The 26,651-nt window shown below is 40.2% G+C and overlaps 1 protein-coding gene across 2 annotated transcripts in view; it reads left to right on the plus strand.

Moving 5' to 3' along the window:
• Positions 1–26,651, plus strand: part of osbpl8 (oxysterol binding protein-like 8) — a 249,102-nt gene that overhangs the window by 54,219 nt on the left and 168,232 nt on the right. The window contains exon 2 of one of the 2 annotated variants that reach the window (XM_039761888.1): positions 22,281–22,356. In XM_039761888.1, the coding sequence (XP_039617822.1) occupies positions 22,324–22,356 (33 nt within the window). In that variant the 5' untranslated portion in view covers positions 22,281–22,323. Of the gene's footprint in view, positions 1–22,280; positions 22,357–26,651 lie in introns of those variants that run through there. The other variant, XM_039761890.1, reaches the window with a different exon arrangement.

The raw sequence follows: 26,651 nt of genomic DNA on the forward strand, positions 1-26,651 counted from the left end.
GTTGATGGGAACATCAGGTAAAGAGGAGCAGCTACTATGCCCTGAAGGTTAAAGGACAAATTACAATTTATGCTGAGCAGCTGGAGCTTTCAAAACTGCAGCGGTTTCCATAGAGAGAGAGATCATCTAGCTCTCAGTTTCTATATGATTTTAAGGTACTCTATATATACAGTGGGATGCAAAAGTTTGGGCAACCTTGTTAATAGTCATTATTTTCCTGTATAAATCGTTGGTTGTTACGATAAAAAAGTGTCAGTTAAATATATCATATAGGAGACACACACAGTGATATTTGAGAAGTGAAATGAAGTTTATTGGATTTACAGAAAGTGTGCAATAATTGTTCAAACAAAGTCAGGCAGGTGCATAAATTTGGGCACCACAAAAAAGAAATGAAATCAATATTTAGTAGATCCGCCTTTTGCAGAAATTACAGCCTCTAAACACTTCCTGTAGGTTCCAATGAGAGTCTGGATTGTGGTTGAAGGTATTTTGGACCATTCCTCTTTACAAAACATCTCTAGTTCATTCAGGTTTGATGGCTTCCGAGCATGGACAGCTCTCTTTAACTCACACCACAGATTTTCAATTATATTCAGGTCTGGGGACTGAGATGGCCATTCCAGAATGTTGTACTTGTTCCTCTGCATGAATGCCTTAGTGGATTTTGAGCAGTGTTTCGGGTCGTTGTCTTGTTGAAAGATCCAGCCCGGCAGCTTCAGCTTTGTCACTGATTCCTGGACATTGGTCTCCAGAATCTGCTGATACTGAGTGGAATCCATGCGTCCCTCAACTTTGACAAGATTCCCAGTCCCTGCACTGGTCACACAGCCCCACAGCATGATGGAACCACCACCATATTTTACTGTAGGTAGCAGGTGTTTTTCTTGGAATGCTGTGTTCATTTTCCTCCATGCATAACGCCCCTTATTATGCCCAAATAACTCAATTTTAGTTTCATCAGTCCACAGCACCTTATTCCAAAATGAAGCTGGCTTGTCCAAATGTGCTTGAGCATACCTCAAGCGGCTCTGTTTGTGCTGTGGGCGGAGAAAAGGCTTCCTCTGCATCACTCTCACATACAGCATCTCCTTGTCTAAAGTGCGCCAAATGGTTGAACGATGCACAGTGACTCCATCTGCTGCAAGATGATGTTGTAGGTCTTTGGTGCTGGTCTGTGGGTTGACTCTGACTGTTCTCACCATTCGCCGCTTCTGTCTATCCGAAATCTCTCTTGGTCTGCCACTTCGAGCCTTAACTTGAACTGAGCCTGTGGTCTTCCATTTCCTCAATATGTTCCTAACTGTGGAAACAGACAGCTTAAATCTCTGGGACAGCTTTCTGTATCCTTCCCCTAAACCATGATGGTGAACAATCTTTGTCTTCAGGTCATTTGAGAGTTGTTTTGTGACTCTTCAGAGAAAATTAAAGGAGGAGGGAAACTTACAATTGACTCCCTTAAATACTCTTTCTCATTATAGGATTCACCTGTGTATGTAGGTCAGGGGTCACTGAGCTTACCAAGCCAATTTGAGTTCCAATAATTAGTTCTAAAAGTTTTGGAATCAATAAAATGACAATGGTGCCCAAATTTATGCACCTGCCTGATTTTGTTTGAACAATTATTGCACACTTTCTGTAAATCCAATAAACTTCATTTCACTTCTCAAATATCACTGTGTGTGTCTCCTATATGATATATTTAACTGACATTTTTTATCATAACAACCAACGACTTATACAGGAAAATAATCACTATTAACAAGGTTGCCCAAACTTTTGCATCCCACTGTAAAACAAAACCTCCAAATGCCAAGGATTGCGGGGTGGAAGTTAGAGCTACAGCCTTGTTTATGACAGTTGAATGCCTTTGCTGTTAGTGGATCTTACACAAGTATGTATTTAAAAGCAGCAGTTGGTATAGCCCACTCATTCAAGGCTGGTGAAATTCTATTGCACCATTCAGTTTTTCATATGGAGCATCTTTTCAGAGCTTTGTTCCATCACTTTTAGGTCTTACACAGTAGGTAAACTGAAGTTTGCCAAGTTCTGTGAGATTTTTCTGCTAACTCTTCTTTTTTGTGCCCACTTCAATGGTGGTTAACCCAGGTTCCTAGGCTTTAATGAGTTAAGAATGGGGAACTATTTTTACAGTTAAGAAGTAGCTGGAATTTCCCATGTGGTCTGCCAAGCCAGTGAGAGGAGTGACATGATAAACGTTCTTCATGGGAAATTGTCTCTGCATTGGGTGTGAGTTCCTGACATCCCCTGGCATACTCTGAGTTATCTGTTATCTCTTCTGAACAGACCTCTTCTCTTTGTCTTTGGCTCTGGCTTTAGAATGTAAATGAAGGAAATTTCCAAGCAGTAATTTCACATAACCTTCTACTTGTGTGCTGGGAAAAGTAGGACAGTGGACTAGAGACAGTGTGGTTAGGAGCTGTTATTTGAGTAATGTGGCACTCCAAGACAAAACTTTTAGACCAGTCCAAATGAGTAGAAACTTTTTCGGGGAAAATATGTAATGTATATCTAGAAGTCATTTTACTGCACAAGGTTCTTTGGAAATCTGATACTACATTGTATACCAGTGTTTGTGGGAAGTGTATTCCTGGGTGAATCTATTGATTCTTCATGTCACATCGAGGTCCTGTTAGTGAACAAACTCTAATGCTTTTAATAAGGGGTCCAAGAGAAGGGTTGTTTTTGAGGATGGGGCATGCAAACATTTAACTGATGAGTAGTAGTACATCTTATTTGTGTAGCTATCTATGGCTCATGTTTTTGGTTACGTGGGGCACTGGCAGAGGTCAGTACCACACCCATTATGACTATTTAATGCTGAAAATGGTTTATCTATTCGCCTTCCATTCTTCAGCAGGAAGTAACATTTGGACACAGCACAAATGAAGTTAGCCTTGGTAAGAAGGCAATGAAGAATGAGAGCTCCTGGGCATCCAGCATTGCCACCCCCAAGCACTTAAGTTCTAATATTAATTGCTTCCATTGGACTCTCTTTCTTAAATTGTGCTTCCATACAATAACGCTTTACTCTAACTTTGGACCATTAAAGAGAATAGGAAAGAGAATGCTGCTGCGAAGTGCTAAGTAAGTTCTTCCCATCGTAAGCTACAGTAGACCTGAATTATTGTCAAACAAGTTTAACAAAAAAAACTAAACCTTCATGATGAATTATGTTTAGTTGTTTTTTATAATATGTATTTAATGCATCTAACTAATACAGTTGCATCAGTCACACTTAAGGAATAAATCTGGGATTTTTCATCTCTACTGTTTTTTTTTTTAATCACATAGTATACATTAATTTGCCACTGGAAATTGTAATGTAGTTAAGCCTTTTAATACATTTAAAAAATACTGTGTCTGTTCTTGCAGTTTAAAATGGAATCAGCAGAGCATCAGTACCAATCTGAAACTTTCTTTGACACGAAAATACTAAACATATTCTTTAAGGTTTCAGGTTTGAGTGCCATCAGGAAACTTGAACAAAATACATCTCTAATGTGATGCAAAGGCTTGGAGCGCTAGGTCAGGACAAGTTAGAGCCATGGCTAGAAATTGATGAACCTTCAAGTTTGGTAAGATGCGTCCTTCTCATAATGACTTGTAGCCAAGGCCTTGTTCACAAAAAGGTCAACTTCCCCATTATTTTTGTTGGACCTAACTGTGGTATTCAGATCCAATAACTGTGAACAGATAATAACACTAGCTGTTGCCTTTTTTCATTACGTCGTCTTCAAGTATTCAGGTGCTCCCATGTGCCTGATCACATTTTAATCTGATCCCCCATGATAAGCTGATTTTCTGGGAATGTCTGTCCATTAAATTTGATTTTATTAGGCAACTGTTCCTGATGTAGACTAATGTAGGCAAAAATCTTGCAGCAATTAGATTTCTCCTGATTGATTCTGATCATGTTTTTTTCTAACCTGCGACTACATTTTTTATTTTATTATTATTTATTGAATTTGATCCCTTTCAGCAATCCATTTTATAATCCTGCTTTCATATAGTACTGTGCGCCAGCAAATGAAATTGAACTGCTTATATAAGATAACAGAACTGGCTTCAGTAAGCCATCTCCAAAACAATGAAAGTGAAAAGTTTTTTCTAATTCACATATCATCACACAGGAAACAACCTCCAAAGTGCAGGCACTCGTAAGGCATTGATGCATAAAATTAATTCACATCAATACTGTACAGTTTGCTTGTTTGTAAATGACTGTGGTTTTAAAGGAGAAACAGTCGGATAAAATTTAATGTAAGTAAGTGTAAAATATGACTTGTAGGTTAAAAAAAAATATTAGGTTTGAATACACAGTGGGATATATGAAAATTGAAAGTACATCTTATGAGAAGCATTTAGAGGACTTGACACTTCCAGGCAGTGTTCAGAAGCCATTAAAAAGGCTAACAGAATGTTAGGTTATACAGTAATCCCTCGTTTATCGTGGGAGAGAGGTTGCAAGGCCGGCCGCAATAACTGAATTTCCGTGAAGTAGGGGCACCATATTTATTTAATAATTTAACGTATATTTGGACTCTTTAAACCCTCCCTGTACTGTTTACAACCCACCTTTTACTCTATTAATAACAGGGACAACTGTTAAGCAATATGAAATCGGTAGACAAGTTTACAGTTACTGTATAGCGAAGTACACGTACCTATATATGACGTGATGATGGTGATAAATATGCTGTGCAGTAAAAATGATGACGAAGGTGATGATGACTTTTACTGCCCAGCTGATGACTGTATTTAACGTCTCTTCAGACGGCGGTGCCATTTCCTGGGACACCTCTTCCACGGTTTCCGAAGGTGTATCCATAGTAGTAGTAGGAAGTGGCTCTTTTTTGCGAGGCTGCAAAAACATTGTGATCGGCAGCTGCTGCCGCTGCTTCTTTTTCTGGTTGAAGAGCAGCTTGTAGGCGGTCATGACATCGTTGATATTGTTGCAAAATTGGACCGATCGAACCATATCATCCTCCCATTCCTGTGACCGCACTTGCAGATCCTTAGCCAGTCTGCAGCCACAGCCACGAACGTTCTCCCTTCCTTCAACATATCCAGAAGTTTCACCTTCTCAGCGATCGTCATCATTCTTCGTTGGCGTTTAGGCTCAGCACCAGCCTTGGGAGAAGGAGTATGTTTGGGAGCTATTGCAAGGGGTGAAAATTGAAGCGAAGTTCAACACAAAGAAACCACAAAGAAATCACACACAGTACAGTGTAAAGTAAACCACTTGGCGAGAAGGCTTGAAACGAAATGGCCGCAACAGAGAGACAAGCGGAGGTGCTGTGGGATCTGGGCATCAGTCAAAGCACCAATCACGGGCCCGATTAAAAAGCGGGAAGCTGTGAGTTGTCGTCTCCCTCCCATGTACCAATCGCAACCCGTGTTACAACGCACTTAGTCGCTGAACTTGTTTTGCTGTTTTTAGACTAGGAAATACTACTACTATATTTTAAAACCCGCGAAGTCGTGAATCCGCGAAAAGTGAACCGCGAAGTAGGGAGGGATTACTGTATAGCATAATGTGTAGAGTACAAGTCCAAGGAGGTTATGCTCAGGCTTTATAACACACTGGTGAGGCTTCATCTGGAGTATTGTATGCATTTTTGGTCTCCAGGCTGTAAAAAGGACATAGCAGCACATGAAAAATTTCAAAGAAGAGCAGCTAGGTTGATTCCAGGGCAACAGAGGATGAGTTATGGGGAAAGATTAAAAGTGCCGAGTCTTTTCAGTTTAAGCAAAAGAAGTTTAAGTGGAGACATGATTGAAGTGTTTAAAATTATGAAGGGAATTAGTACAGTGGATCGAGAATGTTATTTTAAAATGAGTTCATCAAGAACACGGGGACACAGTTGGAAACTTGTGAAGGGTAAATTCACATAAACATTAGGAAATCTTTCTTTACACAGAGAACCATAAAAACTTGGAATAAGCTACCAAGCAGACTTGATGTTTTTTTTAGAAGAATTAAGTGGATAGGACTAGCGAGCTTTGTTGGGCTGAATGGCCTCTTCTCGTCTAGAATGTTCTAATTTTCTGAGTCTGTATCTGAAACTTGAGCCTAAAGAGATGTTTTGTCATTGTGCTTTCCAGGTTGTCCATCAGGACTAAACTTTCTGCTGACAAAGCATTTCCTACACTGAAAAGATTAGTTTTTACAGAGTATATACTGTACGGTGGTTTGCACAGGCTCACATGGTGAGTTGAACAGCGACTGATCATGCCACATTGTGCTTTATATAGTGTCACTGTTCACTTGAAGTATGGTTTTCCCCTCTTGTAGAAATGTTTTTTTTTTTTTATTTGAAATTTGTGAAGAAGATTTATTATATTTGCATAGTGGAGGTCCTAATAAATTTACATTCTGGGTGATATACATTGCATGCATGAAGTGAGCTTGTATAGAAGAGCCGGAGGTGTTAGTGGGGGATGTTATGCAGGTTTAAGCTAATTTTAACTTTATGCAGAGATAAAACAAATATAATATTAAAATGCTTTCAAACAGTTGTGGCCAACAGCTTTGACATCGAGTTGATAGATCATCAGTGAAGAGTGTTTCTACATTTTTAAGTACAAGGTGACATCTGTGGCTTGAGATACTTTGCTAGAGTTGGAGAGCAGCCAGACACCGCAGAGTTGGCAGAGGGTGATCTGCCACATGGGCATTTCCTTCCAGCAGGCTGTGTGAAACATGACTGGGAAAGCACAGTGTTTTTAGCCTCTGACTGTGTATCTGTGTGCAGTCAGATGAGACAACTTCTGTCTCTCATTCACAGGCTGCTATGTGCTATAAACAAATGAGTTAAAACAACAGGGCAGTGTTCTGTACTATTTGTAAGTAAACAAGTAGAACTGGAAACACACAGGCACACCACTGATGGGAGGGCAACTAGGTGGGACTTGCTTAATGCCTGCAGCTTTGTGTGGCCACATTCTGCTTTTCTTTTCATTTTCTCTGTTTTGGCTAGTTCATGTTTTGAGCAAACTCTTACAGCTACAAATTTTATTTTATTTTTTTTTTATAAACACTTCAACTAAATTTTACATAAGGGCCTTGCTTAGGCAGAGTCCATAGTGTCACTGAAGGTAAGACATATTGGCCAGTGATCAGTGCACCTTTGCCATACTACTGTGAAATGATTGGTGACAGTGAAGTGAGCCCCAGAGCCTGTGGTAAGATGCACTTTTTAAGATTCTCTGATTGCACTTTTAGTCACACTATTAATTGATTCATATTTTGTAAGTGTTTTACATATTAAAATTATACTGTTTTTGCTGATCTGTAGTATTACTCTGTGGTAATGTTGCATAGGAAATTAATCGTGCAAAAAACCATGCCAATAAACGCTACTGGGGCTCCTTTATACCAACAGCAATACACTTGCATGATGCCTCACTGTGACTGTAACATCCAAGTCAGATGTTTTCTTTTCTTTCTTTTTAGTCCTTCTGGTGTGTGTTCAGAAAATACTTTGTATGTGTGTGTGTATATATTTATTTATCTATTTATGTATTTGAAGAGCTTCTGTAAAAAGCCAAATTTTCCCCTGAGGCCAAATAAATATCCATCCATCAATCCATCCCTCCACAAGATTCTCAAGCACACTTATTGCAGTTTGGGGTTGTGGGGGACATAAGACTATCCTAGCAGCACTACAGCACAAAGTAGGAAACAACCCTGGATGAAATTTCATTCGATCTAAAGGCCCTTTCTTATAATCTCATGCAGTTGGAATCAATAATTAAAACACAAAATTTTGGGGATGTAGTGGTAAAACCCATACCGATGTAAACTTTATACACACAAAGTTCAGGTGTGGGAAACAAACCCAGGATGCTGAGTCTACGAAGCAGAAGCGCTAACCACTAAACCACTGTGACATACACTTTGCACTATAACAAATGATAATGTGAAACTGTCCTTATCTCCCCCTTTCTGTCTCGGCCTGTTTTTCACAACTTTTTTAATTAAAATTGTATGCATCTAAAATATATCACCAATCTAACACTGTTCTGTCTCAAAGGAAACTTACATGATCGCCAAGAACCACTCTTTTTTATTATTATTATTATTTTTATTTCCTGAGAAACAGAAAAACAAATAGGGCTAATAACATGATTAGCAACCCATAAAATATTAAGATCAGAAATGAAATTTTTTACATCATGAAAAAGTTGTCTGGATGACATAAAAAACATGGAATTCTCCACTAAGCATGAAGTAGTATTTCCAAAGAGAATAGCCATAGCAGTTTATCTGTCTGTTTATAGCAAGTTTAGCTAGATGAGTATCATTCTCTTTCTCAGATCAGCTTTATCAACTCATCAACAGAGTCCTTGCTGTGGTTGTCTCAAAAATTCATTTTGATCCTTCTACATATAGTAATATATTACACACACACACACACACACACTGCCTAGCTAAAAAAAAGTCACCTTTTGAATGATTAGATGATTATTGCAATGATTAATGTATTTCAGCTTGGAACAAATTCCTTTTAATTTCAGGTGATGCAGTGTGTAGCTTCTCATTTCTTAAACAACTGTGTTTGAAGATGTTTTCCCATGGTCATACAACAGAAGTTATTGCGTTTTAGAAGGGACAAACTATTGGCCTGCCTCAAGCAAAGAAAATACCTAAGGAGATTGCTGAAATTAATGAAATTGGGTAAAGACCTGTAAAATACACTACTACACATATTTCTGGTTTTAATAATGTATCTGTATATATGTATATTTATATATGTATGTGTGTCCAAAGGCATCAAGTAAACCAACTTTATTCCACTTAACAACAACAACATTTATTTACAAACCGGATTCCAAAAAAGTTGGGACACTACAAATTGTGAATAAAAACTGAATGCAATGATGTGGAGGTGCCAACTTCTAATATTTTATTCAGAATAGAACATAAATCACGGAACAAAAGTTTAAACTGAGAAAATGTATCCTTTTAAGGGAAAAATATGTTGATTCAGAATTTCATGGTGTCAACAAATCCCAAAAAGTTGGGACAAGGCCATTTTCACCACTGTGTGGCATCTCTCCTTCTTCTTACAACACTCAACAGACGTCTGGGGACCGAGGAGACCAGTTTCTCAAGTTTAGAAATAGGAATGCTCTCCCATTCTTGTCTAATACAGGCCTCTAACTGTTCAATCGTCTTGGGCCTTCTTTGTCGCACCTTCCTCTTTATGATGCGCCAAATGTTCTCTATAGGTGAAAGATCTGGACTGCAGACTGGCCATTTCAGTACCCGGATCCTTCTCCTATGCAGCCATGATGTTGTGATTGATGCAGAATGTGGTCTGGCATTATCTTGTTGAAAAATGCAGGGTCTTCCCTGAAAGAGATGACGCCTGGATGGGAGCATATGTTGTTCTAGAACCTGAATATATTTTTCTGCATTGATGGTGCCTTTCCAGACATGCAAGCTGCCCATGCCACAATCACTCATGCAACCCCATACCATCAGAGATGCAGGCTTCTGAACTGAGCGTTGATAACAACTTGGGTTGTCCTTGTCCTCTTTGGTCCGGATGACATGGCGTCCCAGATTTCCAAAAGAACTTCGAATCGTGACTCGTCTGACCACAGAACAGTCTTCCATTTTGACACACTCCATTTTAAATGATCCCTGGCCCAGTGCAAATGCCTGAGCTTGTGGATCTTGCTTAGAAATGGCTTCTTCTTTGCACTGTAGAGTTTCAGCTGGCAACGGCGGATGACACGGTGGATTGTGTTCACTGACAATGGTTTCTGGAAGTATTCCTGAGCCCATTCTGTGATTTCCTTTACAGTAGCATTCCTGTTTGTGGTGCAGTGTCGTTTAAGGGCCCGGAGATCACGGGCATCCAGTATGGTTTTACGGCCTTGACCCTTACGCACAGAGATTGTTCCAGATTCTCTGAATCTTCGGATGATGTTATGCACAGTTGATGATGATAGATGCAAAGTCTTTGCAATTTTTCGCTGGGTAACACCTTTCTGATATTGCTCCACTATCTTTCTGCACAACATTGTGGGAATTGGTGATCCTCTACCCATCTTGGCTTCTGAGAGACACTGCCACTCTGAGAAGCTCTTTTTATACCCAATCATGTTGCCAATTGACCTAATTAGTGTTAATTGGTCTTCCAGCTCTTCGTTATGCTCAAATTTATTTTTTCCAGCCTCTTATTGCTACTTGTCCCAACTTTTTTGGGATTTGTTGACACCGTGAAATTTTGAATCAACATATTTTTCCTTTAAAATGATACTTTGATCTGTCATCTACGTTCTATTACAAATAAAATATTGACATTTGCCATCTCCACATCTTTGCATTCAGTTTTTATTCACAATTTGTTTAGTGTCCCAACTTTTTTGGAATCCGGTTTGTATATAGCACATTTTCATTCAAATGGTGTAGCTCAAAGTACTTTACAAGGTGAAGAAAGAAAAGTTCATATGAAACTCCAGATGGGCCGAAAAAAACCAAAATCTGCAGGGGTTTAAAGGCCAAGAGACCACCCAGCCCCCACTGGGCATTCTACCTAACATCTTCTTTCAGCAGCTCCCGCTAGGGGTTGCCACAGCGGATCATCATCTTCCATATCTTTCTGTCCTCTGCATCTTGCTCTGTTACACCTATCACCTGCATGTCCTCTCTCACCACATCCATAAACCTTCGCTTAGGCCTTCCTCTTTTCCTCTTCCCTGGCACCTCTATCCTTAGCATCCTTCTACTAATATATCCAGCATCTCTCCTCTGCACATGTCCAAACCAATGCAATCTCGCCTCTCTGACTTTGTCTCCCAACCGTCAGTCTTGAGCTGAACCTCCAATCCTATCTATCCTCATCACACCCAGTGCAAATCTTAGCATCTTTTAACTCTGCTACCTCCAGCTCTGTCTCCTGCTTTCTGGTCAGTGCCACCGTCTCTGTGAGTACATATAACATAGCTGGTCTCACTACCATCCTGTAGACCTTCCCTTTCACTCTTGCTGATACCCGTCTGTCACAAATTACTCCTGACACTCTTCTCCACCCATTCCACTCTGCCTGCACTCTCTTTTTCACCCCTCTTCCGCAGTCCCCATTACTCTGCGCTGTTGATCCCAAGTATTTAAACTCATCCACCATCGTCAACTCTACTCCCTGTATCCTCACCATCCTACTATCGCTACAGATCACAATGTCATCAGTAAACATTATAGTCCACGGGAACTCCTGTTTAATCTCGTCTGTCAACCTGTCCATCATCATTGCAAATAAGAAAGGGCTCAGAGCCGATCCCTGATGTAATCCCACCTCCAAATTGAATGCATCTGTCACTCCTACCACAGACCTCACCACTTTCACACTTCCCTTGTACATATCCTGTACAACTCTTATGTACTTCTCTGCCACTCTCAACTTCCTCATATAATACCACAGTTCCTCTCGAGGCACCCTGTCATATGCTTTCTCCAGGTCCACAAAGACACAATGCCACACCTTCTGGCCTTCTGTAAACTTCACCATCAACATCCTCAGAGCAAACATTGCATCTGTGGTGCTTTTTCTTGGCATGAAACCATACTGCTGCTCACTAATCATCACCTCACTTCTTAACCTAACTTCCACTACTCTTTCCTATAAATTCATGCTGTGGCTCATCAATTTTATCCCCCTATTGTTAATACAACTCTGCAAATCCCCCTTATTCTTAGATATCGGCACTAGTACACTTCTTCTCTACTCCTCAGGCATCCTCTCACTTTCCAAGATTCCATTAGACAATCTGGTTAAAAACTCCACTGCCATCTCTCTTAAACACCTCCATGCTTCCATTGGTATGCCATCTGGACCAACGGCCTTTCCAGTTTTCATCCTCTTCATAGCTGTCCTTACTTCCTCCTTGCTAATCCATTGCATTTCCTGATTCACTATCTCCACGTCATCCAACCTCTAGTCTCTCGCATTCTCTTCATTCATCAGCCTCTCAAAGTGCTCTTTCCATCTGCTCAACACACTCTCTTCACTTATGAGTACATTTCCATCTTTATCCTTGTTCACCCTAACCTGCTGCACATCTTTCCAAGCTCGGTTCCTCTGTCTAGCCAATCGGTACAGGTCTTTTTCTCCTTCCTTAGTGTCCAACCTCTCATACAACTCATCATATGCCTTTTCTTTAGCCTTCGCCACCTCTCTCTTCACCTTGCGCCTTATCTCCTTGTACTCTTGTCTACTTTCTGCATCTCTCTGACTATCCCACTTCTTCTCTGTCATCCTCTTTCTCTGTATACTCTCCTGTATTTCCTCATTCCACCACCAGGCTTCCTTTTCCTCCTTCCTCTTACCAGATGTCATGCCAAGCATCCTTCTTGCTGTCACCCTTACTAGATCTGTTGTAGTTATCCAGCTGTCTGGTAACTCTTCACTGCCACCCAGTGCCTGTCTCACCCACTCCCTAAACTCAACTTTGCAGTCTTTCCACCATTTGATCCTTGGCTCTGCCCTCACTTTCTTCCTCTTCTTGATCTCCAACGTCATCCTACATACCACCATCTTATGCTGCTTAACTACACTTTACCCTGCCACCACTTTTCAGTCTTCAATCTCCTTCAGATCAATTCTTCTGCATAGGATGTAATCTACCTGCGTGCATCTTCCTTCACTCTTGTACGTAACCCTATGTTCCTCCCTCTTCTTAAAATACGTGTTCATCACAGCCATGTCCATCCTTTTGGCAAAATCTACTATCCTTTGACCTTCTTCATTGCTCTCCTTGATACCATACCTACCCATCACCTCCTCGTCTCCACTGTTCCCTTCACCAACATGCCCATTGAAATCTGCTCCAATCACCTCTTTCTGTCCCTTGGGTACACTGTTCATCACTTCATCCAACTCACTCCAAAAATCTTCTTTCTCACCCACTGCACACCCAACTTGCAGTACATATGCACTAACAACATTCATCATCACACCTCCAGTTTCCAGCTTCATAGTCATTACTCTGCCTGACACTCTTTTCACCTCCAAAACACTCTTGACTTACTGTACCTTCAGAATAACTCCAACCCCATTTCTCCTCCTATCTGCACCATGATAGAACAATTTGAATCCACCTCCAATCCACCTGGCCTTACTCCCCTTCCATTTAGTCTCTTGCACACACAATATATCAACCGTCCTTCTCTCCATCATATCTGCTAACTCTCTCCCTTTGGCATACTGCCAAAATTCAAAGTTCCTACCTTCAGTTCCACTCTCTTTACCTTCCTCCTCTCCTTTTTCCTCCAGACATGTGTCCCCCCTCTTCTTCTCCTTCTTCTTCTTCAGCCAACAGTAGCCCAATTTCTGCATTCTGCCTAACATAAATGATCTAAATCAGTCCTCATGACTTTCAGGCTTCACTTGGAAGAATTTGATGATGATGGTCATGTGAACATCTGGGGTACCGCTTTCAATCCATTAATGTAGGGACTGTGTAGTGCCTTGATCAGGTAGTGGTGGCGACGGTGGAGAACACCACCACAGAAAACTGGACAAAGAATAGCTGAGCATATTAGGGATTAGTATGGTTTGAGGAGCCTTAAGAAAAATGACAATTCAGTGCACATATAGCATAACGGGGATACATTAAAATTGTAGCTATGAGAAAGCCATGTTAAAGTAATGGTTTTTTAGCAGTTTTTTAAATACTCCACCCTATTAGCCTGGCAAATTTCTGTTAGTAAGCTATTCCATATTTTAGGAGCATAACAGCAGAATACTGTCTCACCACTTCTTTTAAGTTTAGCTCTTGTAATTATAAGCAAATACTCATTCAAAGATCTAAGGTTACGACTTTTAAGTGTAAGATGACAGGCATTCCAAAATATTGGATGGAGTGAGATTATTTAAGGCTTTGTAAACTATTAGCAGTATTTTAAAGTCAATTCTGAATGTCATGGGTAACCAATGTAGTGACATCAAAACTGGAGAGATGTGCTCAAATTTTCTTTTCCTAGTTATGATTCTGGCAGCCGCATTCTGCACTAGTTGCAACTGATTTGATGCCTTACTTGGGTACTCCTGAAAGGAGTGGGTTATGGTAATGTAGTCAACTAAAAACAAAAGTGTGAAGTAACCTTTCAGCATCTTGCAAAGTTATAAGGGATCTTAACTTTTGCTGTATTCCTTCAGTGGAAAAAATGCTGCCTGGTAATCTGATTAATATGTCATTTAAAGTTTAGGTCAGTCAATAATTACCCCTAAATTCTTTATCTCCATCTTGACTTTTAAGCCTAATGGATCAAGTTTATTTCTAATACCCTCATTATATCCATTTTTGCCAATAACTAAGATTTCTGTTTTCTCCTTATTTAGTTTGAGAAAATTATTGCTCATCCATTCAGAAACACAAGTAAGACTTTGGATCAGTGAACCAAGAGAGTCGGAGTCATCAGACGCTATTGATAAATACAGTTGTGTGTTGCCAGTATAGCTGTGGTAGCTCACATTATGCCTTGAGATAATCTGACCTAATGGAAGCATGTAGATCTTAAAGAGCAGTGGACTTAGGATACATCCCTATGGAATACCAAATAGAAAATCATGTGTTTTTGAAGTATAATTACCACAACTAACAAAGAATTTTGTACTTGTTAAGTAAAACTCAGACCAATTTAAGACATTGCCAGAGTGGCCCACCATTGACTAAGGTGAAAACAAGACCTACCACTTCAACACACACAAACACACCAAACAAGCAGTGAAGGGGCCAGGTTAGTGGCCAGGCAATATACAGTATATATAATCTGTGAGTGTGTGTAGAAAATGTAAATTAGTTCATGTAATGCATAATAATGGATAAAAAAGACAGCTGGATAGTTGCCTCTGGTGAAGCATTAATAGTTGGATCATTATAGCTGTCTCTAGCAAGATCAGATAGATTGCAATCACTCTCTCCATTGTTATTTAAGAAAGTTCAAAGATTTATTTGCCTTCTGTACCAGGTACTTTGGAGTTCCTATTTTGTTTCCCCAGTAACAAATTGAAATGGGAGTATAGCAACAGTAAATGAAAAGAGAATGTAAATATTGCAATTATATGACATACAATGTGGGGACAGAACTCAGCATATTGTATGGAAAGTTGGGTAGGAAGTACATCCATTAAGCTGGCTTGAATTTTTAGTTAAATAAAATGTTCTCTAAAACATTAAATTAATCCTCTGTATTTTAATATTTTCTTCTTTGCATCACTTTTCCTGCTGCTACTACTACTGTTACTACAACTATAATGTACTATATTATACACATTGTAGTAAAACTATGCTCTTATTATGGTACATGCTTTATCACTTTGTCACTTTAGCCACTGGTTGTTTGGTCAGTCTACCTTTCTGTCTAATAGTGCCTTTACTATTGATCTGTTGATTGGTTGATCCACAATTCTGTTATTTAGTGTATTTCATACCTACCTGGCTGTGTGTCATATAACTTATTTTGTTATCTGTTTGTCCATCTGCCGATCTCTCTATCATATACCATCTTTCATTATTAATGTTTGTCTGTCCACATATCCATTATATTGCTTCTTATATATCCACATTACCTGAGTCCAAATGGCTCCATGCCATTCCACCACACCCTGCATCGACCTTTCCACTGTGCCTCAATTTGAGAAATCCATGATTAGAAGTTTAGGTGTGAAAATGGATTCTACTTTAAAACTGGATAGCCATGTAAACGCAAATTTAAATTCTTGCTTTTTCCAGTCGAGGCAGCTATCAAAAAGTAAGCCCGTTTTCCCTAAATGCAACCTTGAAACAGTGATACATGCTTTTATAACCTCTTGTCTAGATTACTGCAATGTGCTTCTTTTTGGAATTAGCCAGGCCTCCATTGCTTGCCTACAGTTGGTACAAATGCCGCAGCTCAATTTTTAAATGGCACAAGCAAGCATTAGCACGTTACCCCGATTTTGGCTTCCCTTCACTGGCTTCCAGATTGTTTACGAATCCATTTTAGGTTCCTTGTATTTGTTCTTAAATCCTTTAATGGTTGTGCCCCATTTTATTTGTCGGAACTGCTGCACCCTTATGTACCGTCTCGCTCTCTCAGGTCAGCAAATAAGATGTTTTTACGTGTTCCCAAGGCACAATGCAAACTCCGAGGTGATTGGGCTTTTTCAGTTGCAGCTCCAAAACGCTAGAATGATTTGCCATTGCACGTTAGACAGGCTCCTTCACTTGCTGTCTCTAAATCTTATTTAAAAACGCACTTTTACTCCCTGGCCTTTAACCCAGTATGATTTGTTGACTACCTGTGTACCTTTTATTATGAATTTCTTGATGTTGTTTCTTTACCCTTTGGTTATTGTGTGTCTGATATGTTGGGTTTCATTGTACAGCACTTTGGTCAGCCTTGATGTTGTTTTTAAAGTACTTTATAAATAAATAAAATGAATGTACAATGCACCACTTTCCTCTTGATGGCATGAAGTGCGCAGTTATTGAAGCAATAGAGGGGACATCAACTGTGAAGTCTTGATTGCATCAATGCCTGTAGGTTTATTTCATAAAGATTGGACTTTTTTCTCACTTGTTACAATACTGAGTGCTGAGGAAATATGGAGTTGTATAGGACAGGTGAAGTAGACTTTCAATGCTGAAAATCCTGAAACGCTAGTACCATACCATTTTAAAAGTAAGTTTTTTTGGTACTTTTCCAATGGTACAGCATGCAACCCTGGTGCACTGCAAGACATTAGAATTTACTGAACCTTTGCAGTTGTAGGCTGCCTCCATATGTATTCAAAGTGACAGCAGTGGAGCAAAAACAGAATAGCATTTTGTTCACGTGGATGATGGTCATTCTGTGATATACATTATAGTAGCTGGAGAGTGACATGAGGTTTATGAGGCATAATTGTCTTAAGGATCCAATAATCTGCATGAAAAATCCTGCTCTTGCACATTCTCTTCTGTCTTCAAGGATTTTTCTTCCCACCTCCACAGATATATATACATGTTCTGTGAACTGGCCCTGTGCGGGTGTCTATTTGGAAGTGGGTCCTGCGAAGGACTGTTGGCCACTGCACCTGGGATATTCTTTTGCCACTAGAACCATGAGTTAGGATAACCGGGTTTTAGAATATTATTTTATGTTAAGCAATATGGAGGCTACGGACAGATATATATATAATAATGGAGTTAAAATACTAACTTCAGTATACAATTGACAAGACTGTGTGACACTTTCTCAAAGCTACTCAAGCAATCTGGTTCTTTTAAAGACCGGAGATATGAAACATCTTAACACCCTTACTGAAATGTCAGCTTATGTTAATGTACATGTTATAATCAAGGCAAATCCTGACAGACCTTTTCCACCATTCAACTAGACCTTATAAGAAACAATATTTAAATAAAAAAAGATTCTTTAAAAAAAAAAAATTTAAATGAATATGTGTTCATTGGCTTGGTTGATAAAAAAGATGACGGATTATGAAGAGTAAGTTAAGTAGCTACTAGCCGTTTCTTTGAAAAATTTTCTTCAACAAGATGGATTCGTTTTGCACTTCATATTGTCATCCTGAGTTCGAACCCTGCACCAGGTGGTTGACCGTTTGGATTTTGCTTATTTTCCCCATGGGTACAGATGCACAGGCAAGACGTAAGCCAAGGCAATCATTTAAAAATATGTACTGTATTTTATTTAAGGGACCTTAGCAGTCATGAGCAGCAGCAAAATATACAGTAACTCCTAAAAGAAGAGTGAAGGGTTTTATACAAATATTCTAACAAAAAACGGGCAGAGAACCGAATTTCCAAAATCCCCATGCTACGGTTGTGTGTTTATTATGGCAAAGTCATTGCAAAACCAAGTGATGTGACAGAAGGAAAAAGAAGAGCAGTGACATCTGCTGAGCGTCAAGCAAATCACAGAACTTGATTATGTGCCAAAGATTTATTGATCTTTATGTATAAAGGATGGCAAATTGACCTGTGGTTGTGTGTTTATGTCAAAATGATTGAAAAAGAATAAGACGAGGAGCATCAACATCTGCTGAGTGTCAAGCCAAAGACAAGCAAGAGGTAAACCTGAATATGAACCAGCTCACCAGCAGGCAAACATGATGACTCATATGTGTGCATGGCAATGTCCACAATACAGAATGCAAGAACAGGAACAGGAGAGAAATGCATACCAACAAATATGAAGATCATCAAATACTCAAAACTTCTGACCATCTGTCATCATTACTTTTACATCCATAGATCAATGTTTAAAGAGCTCTTCTTAGAAAAGTTGGATCACCAGTATGATCAAACTGTCTTTTTTTTAAACTGTGAAAACAAAATGGAGAAGTTGAGCTTGCTCTATGAGCCACCAGAAGTAATAAAATACATTATAAATTCTAAAAAAAGTCAAAGAAGTAGCAATCTTGAAAACATAAAAAGTATCAAAGCTCCTTATCTTTGGCATCAATAGGAGCCTATATTGATAATCCACCAGGCCATGGGGCACATTTTAGTTATTTACATTTAATTTTATGACTGTAAAACTAGTATTTATTTTCTACTGTGATCACTTCTTATGTTTGAGTAAGTAAACTTGATATTGAATACAGTATACTTTATAATCCTGCCACTAAGAAAGTGAGATTGCGTTCATTATAAATGCACTAAATAAAACATACAGCTTTGGAACTCTCTTACTTGGAAATATGGATGACAAAATCGAGAAATAAAGATCAGTAAGTTTGTTGTGTAGCAAGACTGACCAAGTTGTGTATGTCAAGTTTTTTTTTAGGCTGTACTTGATAATAAAAAACTGTGCAGTAACGGTTTTATGCATTGTAATAGTGCATTTTAGGGTAAGTGTTATGCAAAGTGCAGGCTAAATATGCTGGAAGACTTTCTGTTCTCTTCCTTTACACACCTAAGCTCCTTTATTGCTCTAAGGAAGCATTTTTAATTGTAAAAGATGCCATATAAAATAAGTATTGATTAGATATAGCAAAAGTGTTTTTGGTATGAAATCTGTGGTGGGGCCATCCCTGAATTTTACTAATTATGTGTGGATGATGTAATCATTAACTCATCCAACGATATGCATTGCCCTTTTGGTAATGAGTAGTTAGACTTGCAAGTTCACGCACCTCTCACAGCATAAAATCACCAATACAATACAATGCCGGTGTCTGGTCTGTCTTAAATTGGCATCAAATCATTGTGGTTATGTGTGGCATCATCATCTTCTCACAAAATGCAGTCCTACTGATTTGAAAGCAAGAACCTCACAGCCACTCACTATTCAGGAATACGTTTTTGTCTATAAACTGCCTAAACTGTAACAGCAACACCAAGTTTACAACCAGTTGGCTTTGAGGTGAGGACAAGCTGCAGTGCTTTGGACACAATACATGGACTACACATGCTGCCCAACTCTAACTGCACGCTGCATATCCAGTAGAAGTGCTAACTACAGTGCGCCTAGTTGTTTTCTGGTTAACACAAGGCCAGAAACCAATTGGAAAAAATTACTTTTTACTTAAATAACCATTCTTTTTTGTAAAAGAAGAATTGAAATGCTCACTCTGTTTCCAGCTCCTCACCATCTATTAGTATCTTGGGTAGCCTGCTGTACATTAAAGATTTCTTCTACATATTAGGAAGTTTTCAGAGCAGAAAGAACCAACTTCACATGGAAAGAGCCCTTCCCAGAACAAGGAACCACACAACCCGGTAAAGAAACAGTATTTTTAAGAGTGTATATGTATGTACTGGGATGAACTGGCAAGTAGTGTCATACCATCATTTACTCTGTTAGGATGTGCTTGGAAAAAAATTCATTTAAAGCTGCAGACATGGCAGAAGGATATCAGTATTTTCAGTTCAGATATCTTTGATAAATGGTTATTTGTGAAAAGTGCCATATAGTTTAACAATTGACTGCTTTGCAGGGCTTATTTGATAGTTACTCTGGAAATGATTATTTTTTAAACAGATTTCTTACCTCTCTGATTGTCTTTTGACCTACTTTTAGAGATTATTAGAAAAGGCCAAATGTGAAACTAATTGATAACAAAGTATGAGTTAATAATTCAAATTCGATGTAGCAGAGAAATCCGTAAACACATACTGAACATTGTTGGGTGGATTTCCCCAAGTCTGGCACTGCCCTATATAGTCAATCCGATGATTGCTTTGCTTTCAGTTGATCTCCTAACCGCAGCAAGGCTGGTCTGATTGCATGCTTCCCTTTCGAAACAAAGAAAATATATACATGTATTTCTTCAGGATCGTACATTTGATCCCACAGTTTGTTTGCAGTACAAATCACTGGGTGATGGTGAAGTTTGCGCGGCGTGAATGAGGGTTCAACAGAAAGCCTTTAAAGCCCATTAACAAACTACATTAAGTATACCTCATTTCGTGGTGATACATTTCCAATACTTTAGTACCGTTTTTAACATTTACTTTTAGACCGGACAGGTAAAAAATCTAAAGCTCGGAGTTTGCTCGAATTGTCAGGATTAAGCCTTAACCTTGCGTGCCTTGTGCATTATAACAATACGAAAAAGTGCCGGTCACACGTGCCAGGTACTTGGCAAGCAACGTCATCGTATTTCCTTTTTACTGGCAACAGGATGTAATGCTATTCTGCAGCAAGCGTGTGTTCCCAGAATTAGACTTTCCATTTCAAGTATGTGGCGACAGCGCCACGCGCAGGCCTTTGGCAGAAATGCTGATCTGGCCGCTTTTCGCTAGCCTGATCGATGCTCTTTTCGTTTCAAATTAGTTACTTTATTGTAAATTGTGCTTGGTGGACATCGGTTCGTTAATGTATTGCTCTTTTTCTGGAGACAGGCAGAATTAAAAAGGAAGACGGCTAAACTGTTTTGGAAAAATGACGATTTAGATTCCGCTGAGTTCGCTCTCGTTTCACCTAGATTTCATTGAGGTTGCGATTTGCTGTAAGATGTTTATTGCATGTACAATTATTGTATATTAGAAATTTAATTCTGTACATAAGTAATTTAAGGAACTGTATATAACGGATGCAGTTTATTTAGGAGTACAGTAATACGAATTTAAGCATTGACAGTCTAATATTGTACTGGATAGGACTGTAATGTAGAGTTTTTTACTAATGTATTTCTCATTTTAATTTAAAGTGTTATTTACTAATGTATTTCGCATTTAATTACAGAGGGTTGTTCTGCCGTAGGTTTTGATTTTGTAACGAGGAGTCAGAAAGCTCAAGAAGTTTTCTGGTGTATTAAACGCGTTTATGTGGTTTGACTCGTCAGACCTGCTTGATGTGGTGTTTAACGTTGGGTTCACCCCCAGATTAAGATGAGGATCTACAATCAAGGCTTTCTGGGTGACTGCAACAACGATCTGAAATCACCAAAGGGGGTGGGGGGCCCTGCCCTGCCCCTGCCCGTGAAGAAAAAACAGTGTCCGCGCGCCGGGGGATTTTAGTACCCCATGTCTACGCGCTCTGATATAAAGAGTGGCAAAAAGTGCCCTGCATGAAACGACCGGGTGTCCTCACGCTTTTGATAAAAAGTAAGTTCAACAGTCTGTTAAGGAGCTAAATTCGTTAAATCAGCCAGGGGCCAGGAGTCTTAATCCGGCTTTGTTTATATTCTCGTTTCATTAGCTCTGACATTTCTACACGGGTACCCAATTTCCAAATAAATGCAAATAAAATGGTGGAAAAGAAGCCCCCGACAAGATCATCTGACCAGTGTCCGCTACATACATAAGAGGGTTTTTCAAGACCCAGTTCCACTTTCAGGACAAACTAAAGCGATACTTCATTTACGACCACTTTAAAGACCGCTATTGAGTGTTTTGCCGTCTTCGTCCTCTTAATTGCGTAATATCTGTTGTGTATAATGTGTGGCCTATGCAGCTTTTCAAAGTACTACACATTAAAGACATGAGTCAAAACATCATGGTACTGACAGAACTCGGAACAGGACGTGCATCCACCCCTGGCAGGGTTCACGTCCTCTTCTTAATCTAGCGGTCGGGTGCTGTGCCCTGTTTCTTAATGCGAAATGAAGCCCCTCTGCGCTGTCACTGTCTCTCTAGATCAGAAGCTTGTTTTCTCAGCATCCCACTGGTTCCTCATCCCTGGTGATCTGGATAGGCTTTTCTAGCGATGAGATTGTGCGTGTGGAGACGGGAGGGGTGAGGGTTGGGTCGCATTAGAGCGGTGAGCCTCCGTGCCACTCACAGTCTCTTGTCTTCTCATCTCTTCAAAGGCTTATGGGGTCCTGATTAGTCCTGACGGTCAGAGGCCAGGTCATGGAGGCACAAGTGGAATCGGACCGAGCTCTGGTAAGTTCTGCTTTTATCCTCATTAGACTGTCAATAAAAAGACAAGGACTGGAGATGAAGTGCGATAAAATGCACCATGTTGGAAATGTTATGAGATTGATTAGGAAAGAAAAAGATGCCCCCCTCTGCCACTTGTCTGCTATTAGGCTAATTGACTGTTTTAGGGTGTAGTATTCTAAAAATATGCAAAAATAAAAACTTTATTACACCTGAGACCTGGCAAAGTGCTTCTTTAAACAAAAACCAAGAGGAAGACATTTCTTCTGAATAAAAGTAAAATGAAGAGCTAGTAGGAGTAGTGTAAAAATAGACATTTTTGAAAGAGGCTATGAAGCGACTATATGTAACATACACATATACTATTGAAAAGATTAATGGTGCTTAAAGAAAGTTATACAATTTTAGCTTTATAGCATTCATAAGTTTTATTGTGTTTCTAACCTTCTGTTTTTAAATGTGAAATTTACTTTCATTTGTTATATTTTTGTCATTGGTTGCATGCTCCACTGGTTCACGTTAATCATTTCTCCATTACCTTTCTGTTTAATGTATGCCCCCGTGACCCTGTAGTTAGGATATAGTGAGTTGGATAATGGATGGATGAACTTAATGTATGCACATGCATAGTATGCATATGTGGTTTGTGATATTTGCTTTGCTTTTTTATTTAAAAAGTTATATTTAAGTGATTGAGTTATAAGACTCATATGCAGGAGTGCATCTTATTCAAATTATGTTTGACATCATCTTCTGTACAAGTCTACAAAAAAAAAGTTTAATATGAATAGATCATTCAAAGATAATGGACACCCAGAAGCCAAGGAAAGGTTTAGCATATGTAATTAAATCAGGCTAGGCTTAATAATTGTCTGCCAAATAAAATACTGCTCAAAAATTAAGGGAACAGTAATCATTCAGTCAGGGTGGCACGGTGGGTAGCGCTGCTGCCTCGCAGTTAGGAGACCCAGGTTCGCTTCCCGGGTCCTCCCTGTGTGGAGTTTGCATGTTCTACCCGTGTTTCCTCTGGGTGCTCCGGTTTCCTCCTGCATGTCTTTGGACTTGCGTGCATTGGCGATTCCAAATTGTCCCTAGTGTGTGCTTGGTGTGTGGGCGTGTGTGTGCGCCCTGCCTGGGTTTTATTTCCTGCCTTGCACCCTATGTTGGCTGGGATTGGCTCCAGCAGACCCCTGTGACCCTGTAGTTAGGATATAGTGGGTTGGACAATGGATGGATGGATAATCATTCAGTCTAACACCAAGTCAGTTAAGCTTCAGGGAAGTCAATCTGTCCAATTAGGGAGCCTAAGCGATTGTGAATCAATTTCATCCTGCTTTGTTGCAAATGAAAGTGACAACAGGTACACTGGAGAGGCAACAGCTAGACGCCCCCGAAAAGAGAATGATTTTGCAGGTGGTGGCAACAGATAATTCCTCTCTCCTTATCCTTTCTGACTGATTTCTTCTCTAGTTTTGCTTTTGCTAGTGTCCTTGTCACTACTGGTAGCATGAGGCAGTACCTGCAGCTGACTCAGATTACACAGGCAGTCCAGCTCCTCTAGGATGGCACAATATGTTTGTATGTTTTGTGTATATGTATATACATGAGGGGGAGTCAAGCTAAAGTTAGAAAATGGGCTAGTGCTTCTACCCTCAGTAAGGAGACCAGAGTTTTTGTCCTAGATTCTCTCTGTGTAGAGTTAACATGTTTTCCCTGTGTTCGCAAGAGTTTCTAATTGATGCTCCAGTTTCCTTCCACAGTCTAAAGACATGCCAGTTGGTGAGTTGTGTATGAGTGTGTTCCCATGCAAAGGACTGGCTCTCTATCCAGGGGTTTGTTCCTGCTCTATGGTTGCCAGGAAATATTCCAGCCTCCCACAATCCAGTTCAGAATTAAGTGAGCTTGGACAGCGGAATGGTGTGTGTGTATGTGTATATATGTGTATATATATATATATATGTGTGTGTATATATATATATATATATATATATATATATATATATATATATATATATATATATATATATATATAAACGAGTTCAAGACATTATAAAGGTTTGGGGCAGCCACCTGTATATTGGTTTTTCCAACTGCAAAAGGATATTCTTGATCAAATACATGATGTGCATATCACAGAGTCCAAAACAGAACTGGCTATAGTAGCCTAAGATGGAGACTTTAAAGGTCTTGAGAGGAACTGATGTCATCAGAGGGGCCGGCTTTGGGAGTGACGTCATCAGAGGGGCCGGCTTTGGGAGTGACGTCATCAAAGGGGCAGGCTTTGGAAGTGACGTCATCAAAGGGGCCGGCTTTGGGAGTGATGTCATCAAAGGGGCCGGCTTCGGAAGTGATGTCTTCAGAGGCGCTGGAACCTTGCAGGATTTCCCGGGAAAGGTCTGTAGGGAACTGAGAAAGACAGCCTGCACACTCTGCCGCCCCCTGGTCGGATGTTTTATTACAATTACTCAGGCCCTTGAGCTGCCTCCTACTCGCACATGTGTGACTAGGCAACCCTAAACCTAGCCCAGACCCATCGGGTCGGGCGTACTGCACCGAGAGGTCGTGGTCACGAGATAGAGCATCAGCATTGGAATGGAGAGAACCCTTACGATGAATAAGCCAAAACTTGTAAGGCTGAAGGTCAAGAAGCTACCTAGTGACCCATGGATTCGACTCCTTGTGAAGTGCCATCCACTGTAAAGGAGCATGATCCGTCACTAGAGTGAACTCCTGGCCCAAGAGGTAGTACCTCAAGTGCATAATCGCCCATTTGATCGCAAGGGCTTCCCTTTCCACCGCTGCATACCTGGTCTCTCGATCCAACAGTTTCCAGTTCAGGTACATGATGGGATGTTCAATACCATTGACGCTTTGGCTCAGCACGGCACCCAGGCCTGTGTCCAAAGTGTCTGTCTGGAGAATAAAAGGGAGAGAAAAATTAGGAGCTTTTAATATTGGTGCTGACGTAAGAGCCTGTTTTAAGTCACTAAATGCAGCGTCCGCCTTGTCAGTCCATACCACATGATTAGGAGCCCTCTTCTTTGTAAGATCAGTCAAGGGCGCCGCTCTCTCTGAAAACCGAGGTACAAACCGGCAGTAGTACCCGGCCAACCCAAGAAAGGCTTGGACTTGCCTCTTGATTTGCGGACGGGACCATTTAACAATGGCATCTATTTTTGAACACTGTGGTTTCACAGTACCCTGACCCACCGGGTAGCCCACATTTTTAGCCTCTTTCAATCCAAAGAAACATTTCTTGGGATTAATAAGAAGCCCGGCTTCTCCTAGTGTCCGCAATACCGCAGTGACCTGCTGTCCGTGTTCCTTCCAGATCCAGATAGGCAGCACTATACGCATTATGGGGTTGGAGCACTTTGTCCACCAGACGCTGGAAAGTCGCAGGAGCCCCGTGTAACCCGAATGGAAGAACACAATACTGCCAGTGTCCGCTAGGAGTGCTGAACGTGGTCTTGACCTTCGCGGAGTCTGTTAAAGGAATCTACCAGTACCCTTTTGTCAGGTCAATCGTGGTCAAAAATTCAGCTTGTCCAAGTCTCTCGAAGAGGTCATCCACGCGAGGCATGGGATAAACATCAAAAAGGGAGACCTGGTTAAGCCAACGGAAGTCATTGCAAAACCTCCAACTGCCGTCAGGCTTACTAACCAAGACAACTGGCCTGGACCAGGGACTATAACTTTCCTCATTCACTCCTAGTTCCAGCATCCGCTTGATTTCCAGCTCCACTTCTGTTTTCTTTGCCTCTATAGGGGCGCTCTTGGACAATAACCCCTGGTTCAGTCACTATGTTGTGCGCAATCAGATAGGTTTTTCCGGGTTTTTCACTCACCACCTCTGAGACGGACAGGATAGCTGATTCCAGCTCCCGTCTTTGTCTATAAGTTAATTCCTCGCCGAAATTAAGGGTGTCTATGTGAGAAAAGAATGAGCAGGGCTGAGCGGAGGAGGAATCTGGTTCCCTCTCCTTCCACGGCTTCAGCAAGTTCACATGATAAACGTGTTCTGTTTGTCTACGATTGGATTGTTTCACCAAATAGTCGACCAATCCTTTTCTCTCCTTAATTTCATAAGGGCCTTTCCAATGGTCGAGCAATTTAGAATGAGATGTGGGAACTAATACCATGACACGATCCCTCGGCTGGAATTCTCATAGTGTCGTTCCACGATCGTAATAACAGGCCTGTGCTGCTTGTTCCTCTTCCATATAACTTTTTAAAATAGGTTGAATTTTCTCAAATCTATTGTGTAACTGTGCGCTATATTCCAAAATATTTGTAGA

The sequence above is a fragment of the Polypterus senegalus genome, chromosome 8 (genome assembly GCF_016835505.1).
Source record: "Polypterus senegalus isolate Bchr_013 chromosome 8, ASM1683550v1, whole genome shotgun sequence".
Lineage (NCBI taxonomy): Eukaryota > Metazoa > Chordata > Cladistia > Polypteriformes > Polypteridae > Polypterus > Polypterus senegalus.